General features: G+C 36.2%; 1 protein-coding gene across 7 annotated transcripts; it reads right to left on the reverse strand.

Moving 5' to 3' along the window:
• Positions 1-1547: 1547 nt before the first annotated feature.
• Positions 1548-12103, reverse strand: LOC105420000 (uncharacterized). Of its 7 annotated transcripts, none has more exons than XM_088866371.1 (12): positions 11961-12103; positions 11798-11833; positions 11537-11566; positions 11346-11430; positions 11107-11177; positions 10902-11008; positions 10595-10688; positions 10310-10396; positions 9929-10161; positions 8400-9746; positions 8011-8091; positions 1548-1812 (listed from the first exon to the last, which is right to left on the reverse strand). In XM_088866371.1, the coding sequence occupies exons 1-12, from the start codon at positions 11983-11985 to the stop codon at positions 1750-1752; spliced, it is 2259 nt and encodes a 752-aa protein (XP_088722497.1). In that variant the 5' UTR covers positions 11986-12103; the 3' UTR covers positions 1548-1749. The 7 variants fall into 7 exon arrangements, with proteins under 7 accessions (XP_088722497.1, XP_088722500.1, XP_020529537.1 ...); XM_088866374.1 differs by having other exon boundaries at positions 8400-9671; positions 10902-11032; XM_020673878.2 differs by having other exon boundaries at positions 10902-11032.
• Positions 12104-12358: the final 255 nt, after the last annotated feature.

A 12358-nucleotide genomic window follows, 5' to 3' on the forward strand; every position in this document is an offset into this window, starting at 1 on the left:
TATGAAACTTGCAAAACAATTTGAGCGTTCTAGATGGTGTTGATGTGCCTAGCTCTACCTGTTTCCGTGGGTTCTCAGCGTCCTATTAAAGACACCGCGCCCAACAAGAAGGCTAAGAACTACTATTGGAGCCCTAATGAAGATGTTGTATTGGAACGTGCTGATCAAATCGTGCGACCACCCATAACTCCTGATGAGGGCGGGGATGACGTTGCTACAGAATTACACGAAGAAATTGCTGATGCAATGTGGGAGCGATATCGAAATAGGGTTCAGGATCCAATAGTTGTGATAATATTATATTCTTAGTTTTTTTATTGTACTTGTACTTGAATTATGCATTTCGAGATTGGATATCGACATCATGTGTTAAAGATGTATTCATGCATTGGAATGGAAAAAGTACTGTTAAATTTTGTATTGCACATATTTTTTCATTAATCTTACAAGATAGAGATTAAAAAAAAAAAACAAAATACGCGGATTAGTTAATCAAGGCTTGATACTTGTATAATTTAATAAAGTGAACCAAAATTATGATCTAAACCATCCATTTTTTTAAACATAACACAAATTGAATGCTCTAAAAAATTATCCTTAATCCAGATTCTAGGAAATAGTCAACCCATGGGTACCAAACATAAGAAACTGGTTACACATGAATTCCAAAAACTGGTTACCATGTGAACCAAACATGAAACAAAAAACAGAATTAGAAAACTATTGCACAGGAAACTGTTTGCATATAAAAAATGTTTTCCATATGCAAACTATTACACATGAACCACACGAGCCCTAAAAAATGTATGCCGGTTCCAGAGATTGTAGTTCTGAACCCTATCACTTGCATTCTTTTGCCAAGTTTGGAAGTAAAGTAAAATAAAATATATTAATTCATTGTGAAAAACGTGTGCTCCGGTTGGGTTTTTCAGCTTGTAAATTATATACGTAAAATGAATCCTCTAGGAGGTAGTATACTTCTCACATTTAAAACCCTAATGGATCTCTCATGACCAGTCACGCTACCATCATCATCATCAAAGCCTTTTCGCAATTAATTGAGGTGAGCTATACATTTTTCTATATCTCCTATCTTTTTCATCAATTTTTCCTAGTCTGTTCATTTCTTTCTATTATATTTTATTTGCCACAAGACCATTTTGTCATCTTGCAACAAGGCTATATTCTCAACACTACAAATTATCAAATAACTCAAGAACAATGATGCCTAGAATACCTTGGTATCAGAGTGCAGCAATATACAAAATTTTTGTTTCTTTAATTTTTGTTTATTTAATTGTTTCTTTTAAATGCCATCAGTTTGTAAAATAAGTTGTTTTGAAACTTACAGTTTCCTTTTTCCCTCATGGGTGGTTAAGTTGGTGATAGATTGTGCACCCTACTCCATGTCATTAACTTGAAATTTCCACAAGTATCCTCTGAGATTAGAAACAGAGGACAAGGGCATAGATTAATCTGTTGACATAAAATAGAGGACAACAGAATGGATGAATCCATTAACATAAACTAAGAAAAACAAAAGCAGGTTTTAGTAGTGAATTTGTTGTTTTGCACTCTATTTCCCAATTGTGGGAAACAAATAGCAAGGTTATGCTGATAACTTCACAGTAATGATTGTATACAATTAAAACATTTACCAGTATCCTGAACATCACATGAGACAAAAATATTATGCACAGTAATAGAATAACTTTCACCATACATAAAGGCAGATTGAGATGCAATTAGCTACCTTCGTCCCGAATTAAGTAAAATTATTCCACATGCTACTGCTGCAGCGATCCTCAAGCCCTATAAAGGAAATTGAATTTGTGATTAAACGTGATGAAAACAAAATTTAGGCTATGAGCATTTTGCACTGGTAACATATGGCAACTTCAATATATGGTGTTTACAGGGTAGCTTTTACGCATCCAGCTACAAAAAGAAGAGTACAAAGCAAACACAAACTTCATCACAAAATGGGTTCAAAGTTCCCATACTCCATATTCCACTATAGAAATACAAGTTAATGCAAGTAATAACATATCTACTTGACTGGAATTCCCTTTTCTTTAAGGTGAATTAGTTTCATCAACAAGATTTGAAGTCTTGATCAAGAATAAGATTTCTTAGCACCGATTGTTTGAATTCTTTTATGTAGCATGGTTTCTTCCATGTCAGAGAAGAAACTTACCAGAAAGTTACTTCTTCTAAATCCGATCCATGGGTTGTTGATTGCCTGTTACGGTAAAATTAGGTTTTTTACTGTGCTGAATGTAGGAGTATGGTGGGTGCTAGGGTTGTAAGTAGTATGGTCTCTTATAATAAACCAGGTATACTCAAAGACATCTTGTAAGGGACTTGTGTCACTTGACCCCAAGTCAAAGATAGGTCAAAAGGGGTAGGCATTTCAAGTGATTCATCCTTGAGCAGTTTAGCTTATATGATATCATAATACAAGTGCGCTTACAAGTAAAAAGAGATCATCCTTGAAAGTACAAAGCTATTGCAAGTGAAATACAAAAGTCTTGCAAGTGAAGTACATAAGTCTTGCAAGTGAAATATCCATGAGCTTTTATGATAACCTGGGCATTTCAAATCCCTAGGTACTTCGAAAATGGGGCTGGGGTCATGGTGACAGTACCACCTTGGCCCAGTTAAAAGGTACGGATTCCATTTTTACTAATATTTTAAAAAATTGATTCTTTCCAAAAGATAGGTAGGAGCCTATAATCCCCACTGATCTTACCCCGACCCAAGAAAACCCCGACCCAAGAAAACAAAAAAAACTATATATATATATGTATATATATATATATATATATATATATATATATATATATATATATATATATATATCTTGGTCCAATCGAATGCTACAGAATAATCTGCTCTAAAATGAATTTGGACCATCAGAACTATGCTCTTTAAAATTAATTAGGACCATCGATTTGCATGCCGAGCCGAATCCCATACCATGATTTTGCATGGCAAACCTACCCCACTTATTCCAGAAGAACATAGAGAGAGAGAGAGAGAGAGAGAGAGAGAGAGAGAGAGAGAGAGAGAGAGAGAGAGAGAGAGAGAGAGAGAGAGAGAGAGGACTCTCCTCCAAGTCTCCTCTGAGGTTGGGTCTGAGCCCATTATGAACAAAGATTGACCATGTGACTTTAGGATCTAACTTCTAACCTTGTTCTTGTTAAGTGATATAGAAAGGGAACAAGTCCTTGAGTCACAATGCTTTAAATATCATCTCAGCATGCACCATGCTGGAGAAGCCCAGGAACCCTGCAAAGAAAGAGTAACTCTCCCTTCAAGTTATTGTGTCTATTTTCTTCAGAGTTCTCAATTTCAATTGCCAATGCCTAGTCAGAGGAGTGATTCCATCAATTTGATACACAGCTTGACCTTGTTATGTTAAACTAGTAATCTTCTTGTATTCACTATTTCATTTTGATTTAAGAATTGCCAATCCATATAAAGGAGTTGCATTTATGAAAACCATTTTCAAAAGATCACCTTCACTATAAGTTTGAAAGGACTCCCATGGGGCCTGCTCAGGGGAAAACTGCATTGGGCCCTTGCAAGGTTTTTGTTTGAATGTACGTTATGAAGAATAATCACTACACTGCTCTGACAGTATAACTATGTTTCAAGAGAGATATCATCAAAACAATCATTCCCCTCTTCCAAAGATCACACAGTTATTTACATACAGAACCATGGTTGTTCAAGTATAAAATCACTACTCCCCTGTCTAGGGGGACATAATTGTCGTTCAAGTTCCTAGCAACAATGCATTATTTTCTAGTGATCGCTATGTATTATGTATTCCTCACCTCTAGTTCCTACCAACTATCTTTGAGTTTAAATATGTTTAATAACATAGGGCAAGCTTTCTATGCTTCTCCTATAGCATAAAACTTATATGCTTCCCCTTATCCAACCTTCCATTCTGAATGGATGGCTGAGATGGTCCCAATCACAATGTCATGTCTCTACACTGATTTATTTTTAATTTTTTATACAAATTATTTTGACACCAAAGCTTGGGCGTCCACTCCTCTTAAGCTCGCACTTATAAAAAATATTAAAAAACTATTATCAATGAAATAAAATAACCAAAATACCCCTGAAAGTTTCAAGGGGTATTTTGGTCATTATATTTTATCAAAAAATCTTTTTAATATTTTTTTAGGTGTGCACCATTGACAAGATGACACATACACAAATTTCATATTCATACAATTTGTAAAAACAAAACTAAAAATAAAATACATCGGATCTAGATTAAACGATGAGTAGCTCACTTGATCTAAAATTGGATGGCTGGATGGGGGGAAAGCATATATCTTATATGTTGTAGGGAAAGTATAGAAACCTTTCCCAATAACAAATATAACATGACACAAGTTCTTAACTATGAGAAATGCAATTCTAACAAAATTTAATATATGTGATTTTTGGATTATGAGTTATAGTGAAACTACCTTAGGCCAGCCACTCGCTTTGGCTTTCTCCACAAACTTATTTTTCGTGATCCTATCCTAATCATCTTGTTCTTGTCTTCCATCAATGTATTGTGAACAGTAGCCATGTCTCTCCCCTTTATTTCAGCTAAAAGAAAGCCCAAAGCTAGAAGCCCAGATCACTACATGTACCAAACATATTCTTTCTATTTTTCTACTATTTATTTTACGACCCCTATTCCTCTTTTTATTTTACATTTTACCTTCAAGAAAAATGGGTAAAAATTCCATCCTCTAGTTTATGTTTCTTTGTTTTTATTCATTTTTTTCTACATGTCCTATGAAGAATTATGAGAGGCAAATGACTCCTCTCAGTTCCACAACTTGAGAAGAGCCACCGGTGTGGCTACTTCATTATAGTTAGAAATACCTTGATTTCAAATCGTTTCCGGAATCAAAACCACAAAATAGACGGCAGCCAAATGATTCCTATAGACGAAATCGCTGTCCATACCATGCATATCACATGAAATGGGATTCCTCCCATTTGGGAATCGTACTCCTATCCAATAGGATTCGAGATCCCTACCTTGTTGGGATCACGGTTCCATCAACTTGCAATCAAGATTCAAAACTTACAAGAATCATGGCCATTGTTCGCAAAATCGCCTGATCTAACCGCTAACCACCCGGTTAGATCGGAACCGTCCACTGGCCGGTTCCAGTTTTGGCCGGTTATCAACCGGTATTTTAAAAAAAAAAAATCAAAAAAATGTATATAAATTCTTAAAAATAAGGAATTTGATTTGTAATGCATTTTTAAATATTCTTTACATTATGGTAAAATTTAAAAATTGTTTTGGTCATTAATACTCACTTTTATATTTTCCCATCTTTTTTAGAAAATTTTAAAAATAGCCCTTAGAAAATATAAAATGAGTTAAAATCCATTTTTTTCATTAATTTTCAACTCCATTTGAATGTGTTTTGTTTTAACCATTCTTTATATGCTTTTCATATTTTAGTAGATTTTTTTTGTATTTTTTTCAACACATTTTTGACCACCCGGGACTTGCCCGATTAAAGTTGTAGAATCGGCTGGTTTACCAGTTACGCCGATTAAACTGCTTCCAGGCCCATGTCTGGTTTACCGTTCCGATTCGATTTTGCGAACATTGATCACGCCCCAAACCATTTTGAAGCGAGCCAGAGATTATCAACAAATGAGTTCTAAAAGGCAAAAGATTTAAGGTTTTGGATTGTCTATAAGAAAATTTTCGTTCGTGTTGGACTCCATATACTGAGTACCCTTGCTCAGGGATCCCCTATTACTGGAATATATGTGTCTATGACAGCCCTCCTGTACATTGCAGTCGATCTACTGAGCGCCCTTTATCACAGTTCTCTACAACTATTGAAAATAAGTTTTGAGTACCCTTAACTAAGCATGTTTCTAGAGCTTTTAGATTAAACAAAGCAAATAAAATTACTTTATTTATTAATAATATATTTTAAAAAATAAGGCATTTATTACAAATCCTTGAAATTTAGGAAGGATATAAATTAGAGTTTGTCGTCACCCATCGAGTTTTCAGATACACATTATTTATTAATTATTAGTAAATTATACATAAAAAAGGTTTTCAAATAATGCCTAAAATATTCCAATCATTCTAAACAATTTGGCAATTATTATGTCACCTAATATTTTGGCAATCATTATACCACTTGACTTGTTAAAGCGTGTAAACAGACTTAGCATGTGACTTGTTAAAGCGTGCTAGGGAACTCGTATCTGTATGTGTAAAATATACAAAATTATAAATTCAAATATACTTCAAAATGAAACTTTGCTTTCAATATTCTAATGTTTAAATATCTCTGATTGCTATTTTTAAAAATTGAAAGCAAAGTCTCATATTAGTTGTATCACAGTGAGGTAGAATTTGGTGAGGTAGAATCTAGAATCTAGATTCAATATTCTAATATTTAAATATCTATGAATCGCAAAATTTGGTGAGGTAGAATCTAGATTCCAAAGACATCGGAATAAGATTCACAAAAATGTGGGATAATTACTAACTTCCAAGAATCAGGATCTGTGGCGATTCCCTCAAGGAAAAGCAAGACCGTGATTCTTAAATGGAATCACTACGTACGGTGGATGATTGCCGTAACTATAAGCCACTTGACTCCTTTTCCACGACGAGGGAGAGGATGACTTATCCTCTCCCATGAGAGAGGGATTGCGTGGCACGGCCTTCTCCTCCCTCCTTGAGCAATTACGTAGATGGCGAAAGGAGTTGGGAAACTTGTCATGTTGTCTTTAGATGAAAAGCCTATTATCAGTCTCCAAATTCAAAAGTAAATCTATTGTAATCATGAACATATTTAGAGGTGGTCTTAAGGAATAAGATGTGCCTTCTTTTCAATTGGTTCTTTCTGATGCAGCTCCTAATTCAACATAAGAAAAACATATTGCTTCCTGGGGAACTAAATTACAAAGTCTATACACAGTTCTTTCTAGAGTTCCTAATTCTTTCAAGGTTTCCTATTTCTTGATCCAACATTAGAAAACCTATATGCAGTCATATAATGCCAGATTTTTCAAATTAACCACATTCACCAACAAAGAAACTTGATCCAAATAAGTCAAATTTATTCATGCGGCAACATAAATTTGACATATAATTGTTAACATAGTGAAAGGGATTTGTCTATGTTTGTGTACTTTCTAATATTTGGAGTCTATCTACTCCTCCACAGGCTGACTCCTGATACTATGTAGTCTTTATGGATGAAATTACAGGGTAAATTCAATGTAGTTTGATGACAACTGCTAAGAAGAGTTGCAAAGAATAGGATCCTCGTCAAGTGATGTCTATTTGCATATTTATATTGTAGCCTTAACAAATTGGAGGAAGGAAAAAGGAAATATAGGAGCGTAATAGAAATATTTACAACATTCCATCCTTATTTGGTCTTCCAACTCCATCTTTAAGCAAAAGCAACATTGACTGTTGAAGTATGTTCTTCTTCACAGAATTCCCAGCTCAGCCATAAATGATATGGAACAAGTTCAAAAACTCATTGGGATACTACTAAATAACGTGCATTCGAGTAATCTATCTCCAGTCAACATTTTGCATATGGATAGTGAAATGTGCATCTTAAGGATATGAGAATTTTAGAAAGGTACATATATGCTATGATGGGATAAATTAGAAGAACCTATAGATAATATTCTTATGATTTCTTAGTGAAATATTAACATCTCAACAATGTATGAGAGAACAATAATTATGGAATAAATTGGTAACACTCCACATAGACCTCTAGCTATTCTCAAGTACACTCAGTTATAAAATTTCAAAACATCTAAGGATATCTTAATACTTTTCAAGTAAACCCCTGCAATTATTAGAAAGAACGAAACCTACATATTTATGATTACCAATATAACCTCTATGCATGTTCAGGCTACTTAGACATTTTCCTTACAATATGAAAATACATTATGAGGGTGTGAAATGCATACAACATCAAGGAGGGGCATGACACTCCAAGAATCTCTTTTCTCCATAATGTCCCTTGGATCTGGTGAACCTTGACCAATGACCTAGGCAAGCAGATGAAGATCAGAAAACCGACTTTGTGCAAGTATCAAGTAGGGAAAATGACAAGCAACTAAAATGATGGTTAAATAGGCTCTTCCAAAAAATAAAATCATTCTAAACTAATGACTCCTAGAGCCTTGACATCTAAATTGAAAAAATAAGATGAATAGGAAGAAAACAAAACCATTAACTCATTGGTGCAGCCAAATAAATTGTTTGCAAGAGCCGCGTGATTCTGAAAGGTACTGAACCCTTGCAAGAGAGGCAATAGTGACAATTACATTTGTATTGAGAAGATGGAGAATTGTACCTTCCCAGTACATGTTGTTTCTGCAGATTGTACTTCTAGGGTTTCATCGCATACCACTGCCAAATTTCTCAACTTCTTACTCCCAGTTGTGAAACATTTAGGTCCTAATTTGTCTGTAATTATCCAATCTCCCAAACTTCCAAAGATTTCATCCTCCACTTCAGTGAGTGCTAGTAGTTTCCCTATTTCATCTGAAGCTTCAACTGAAGTTACCAAGTCCAAATTGTAATTGAATGGAACCACTCTACTGTTCTCACATTCTCTAGAACTGCGTTCATCCTGAGTTTTCTCTGAAACAATTAGGCTATCCAACTTTGGCTGAGATACCTGAGTTTTCGAATTCGATGGAAATTCTGAATCTAGGTGAACTTGTCCAGTATTTTGACTTGGTTTTTCATCTAATACTGACATGTTGTAATTCATGTGACTTTGCTCTTGGTTGGTATCTGTTTCTTTTAAAAAACTCAGATCTTCTGAAACTGTTAATTCGCCAATGAAATTATCCAATGGAGGTCCTCCTTTACTTCCAGCTCCTCCATGTGTTAAAGCAGTGGACACATGTTCTAGAGAGGAACAACTGGTAGCGGCTTCCACTAGTTTTGGATGGTGTATTTCTTCCCGAGATTCCATCAGTTTGACAGATTTTGCACTGAAATCTTCCAACTGCTTAGCATTGTATCTTCTATTCCAATCCCCAACAGTGCTTAGTGTGTTATAGCTTTTGCCATGACCCTCTGATATCAATTCCTCATGTAAATCATTAGCAGCTAAATTCATTTGCTCTTGTTTATTGGGTAGGATTGTTTCCTCTTTAGAACAACGAGAACTGAGTGCTATTGGATCTTCTGTTGCATTGGTTTCTTGTCCTTCTTCACCCATTGTGAGCTCATCAAGTAGAAAATTCTTTCTTGAATCTGTTTCCTCCTCCAAAACCTTTCTTTCCTCCAATAACAAAGGATTCTTCTCTGCCTTCCTCATTTCTCCAACATCATCTCTCCTAAAAGTCCACCTCCTTGTGTCTTTTCCAGTCCCTCCTTCAATGGAGGAACAAGAACCTGTTGCCCTTGGGCCTTCTGCTGCATTATGTTCCCCACCTTTTCTAGGCACCATGGAATCATTGATGGGTAAGCACTGCCTCAAATTCAAGTCATCCTTGGAAACTTTATCTTTCTTATTTTCTCCAACACCATCTTTCCTAACAGCCTTCCTCCTTGGTTTTCCGACCATCTCCATTAACAAACTTGTCGCTTCCTCTTCCTTTATGCTTGGGACCTGCAAGGTACCACTCTCCGAGTCAATATTGCTGAGCTGAAATTTCATTGAAGGATTGGCCTGAGTTTTGTGTACCTGCACCACTCTCAAAGATCATCACCAAGAAATCATTCCACATTTACATTGCTATTTTTTGATGGATGACATTTATATTAACATGTGATGGAAAATATACTTATATTACCATGTACAATTATTGAAGAAATAAATTAGCATGTAAATGAACAATTCACAACTAATAGTGTTCGTTGACTCACCTGAGAGTCCCGACCACCCTCAAAAGCCTTGATCTTTTCCTTTACAGTAGAGGTATAACCTTTCTCTGCCAGATCCACTTTTTTGAAAGCATCTGTATCAGTGGGATCGTATACAGGTGTTGAAGGAGGTACAGTAGAGATATGACCTTTCTCTGCCAGATCAACTTTTTTGAAAGCATCTGTATCAGTGGGATCGTATACAGGTGTTGAAGGAGGAAAACCACCATTTCCATCTGCATAAACATGACAAGAATATATTAGGGAACTCCAACAAAAACCTAGTTTCTCTCTTGAGGAGGAATTCGAAGAGAGAATGGAATAATAAATATGAAAGAAAAACCTTAACTGGGGACTTTTTTACTAGTTTAATGAGAGGCTTTCCTTGATTAACTCCTTGTTGGGGGTTCTCAAGCCCCTGATCAGGAGTTTGTCCCCTTGAATCTTCGGCACCACCGAGTGGCTCCAAAACTGGTGGACATTCAAAAAGGGAGGTTAATACTTTCACAGCAGCCAGAGCAACCGTTGTAATTATGTTTTTGGTATCACTCTCCAGCAAGTCTTGATAAGATTTGCAAAATAGCAGATGTGGCCACTACAGTCTGCAAAGACTAAGTACTATAAAAAACTTCGTGAGAATCAAAATATCCATGAAGCACCAAAAATTACCGGCTAAATTGCAAGTATTTGTGCTTCTTCTAAACTCGATGGTAACACCCATCTTAGAAATCTCATCTTCTCTCTTTCTCAATGCTGCTTCTCTCTGCAAACAACACAAAGAGAAAATATAGTATTCATAGCTGGCCTTTCACAAACTCAGAGGTGAGATAAATACGTCACACATAGTTGGTAAGCCATCAGTGATCTTTATGTTTCTTTATAAATAGATATCATAATTTTTTTTTTTTAAATCAATAGATATCATAGTATTTAAGTGACCATCTGAGATCCATGGATACATATTGAGAATACTTGCCATGGCTTTAACCCTCTGGATTTCCTCATCACTAAGGATAAATTGGAGCTTTAGATGAATTCGCCCACCACCCATTAACTCGAATAAATCCTCCCAATTTCCTCGCTCTACAATTGACAGGGTTCCAATTTCTGAGAGAAGGAGAAAACAGACATTCAAACCAGTAAACATACCAACAATATGTGAACTTCAAAAGCATTGTTACCCGTCTGAGTTATCTCTTTCTCTCTATCAATGAATTTGATAACCAAACTGTCCCGGAGATTCAGAACTGGACTGCACAGCATAGAGCAGAATTGCTCAAATGATTAGCACCAAGAGAGAGAGAGAGTCCTTTGGTTACAAATTGTAGGCACACAAAATGTTTGAGAGTGAGAGAGAGTGAGAGAGAGACAGAGTGAGAGAGAGAGAAACAGAGAGAAGAAAGGTGGGTCCTTTGCTTACAATACTGATACCCAAGCTTCCCCCAGTTTCCACACTTCCATGAATGTATGGAGCATTGTCTCGCATTGCTGCTTCCCAATTGCAACTGCAAAATGCGGACATGAAAACAAGAGCAAGCCTCCCAAATCGTATGAAAGAATTTTTAGAACATTCAGCACTGAAGATGGCCAAGATAGTAACGTATTGCTCACCCCTTATGCATATGTGATTCCCCTCTGATCCTGTGGAGAGAAGGAGAGAGAGAGAGGCGTCATACAGTGGACAAATTAAGAGTCAAAGAAACAGTATTCAATGGATACTGGGAAACCCCAATTTCAAAAAATACAAAACACAAAAGAGAGAAGGAAAGAATCAGTAGAGAGAAAAAGACAGGGTGTTCTAAAAAAAGTATCAAATGCTAGCAAATCATTGCAAAACTCAAAAGCAGAAGAGGGAGAAAGTTTCAAAATTACCAAGGAGAGATGGAGGAAGATCTGCCAACTCCAGAACTGCAACATCGAGTAACCATTCATCTCTCGTTTTCTTAATGTTATATTTTTTTTGTTCTTTTTTCTTTAATGTTAGCCATTTTATCTCTCTGGTAAAACAATAAGAATGAAGGAAACGAAAACCAACCTGAAACTTGAACAGTTCCAGGCATGAGTTTGGCCTATGGTGACCCAATTCCTTCCTCTCCCACTCACACACTCTCTTAAGACTTTGTTGCTCTCTCGCTCACTCTCAGTGTAGCAAGTGAGTGTATGTCTCCACAGTACAGTGGAAGAGATGAGGCAAGCGAAAGCATTATAAACCACCCATGTTCCCAAACAGATAAGGCAAGGCAAGGCAAGGCAGCCACCCATTCCTCTCTCTCAAATCCCTCCCATTCTTTTTGAAAGGGAAATTCAATTCGGGATCAGCACCGACCCATCACGTTCTGCCTTTCAATCCTACTTATACATGCATCCACAGTACAGTGGAAGAGATGAGGCAAGCGAAAGCATTATAAACCACCCATGTTCCCAAACAGATAA

The sequence above is a fragment of the Amborella trichopoda genome, chromosome 5 (assembly GCF_054954075.1).
Source record: "Amborella trichopoda isolate Santa Cruz 75 chromosome 5, AtrichopodaSantaCruz75HAP2 v2.0, whole genome shotgun sequence".
NCBI lineage: Eukaryota > Viridiplantae > Streptophyta > Magnoliopsida > Amborellales > Amborellaceae > Amborella > Amborella trichopoda.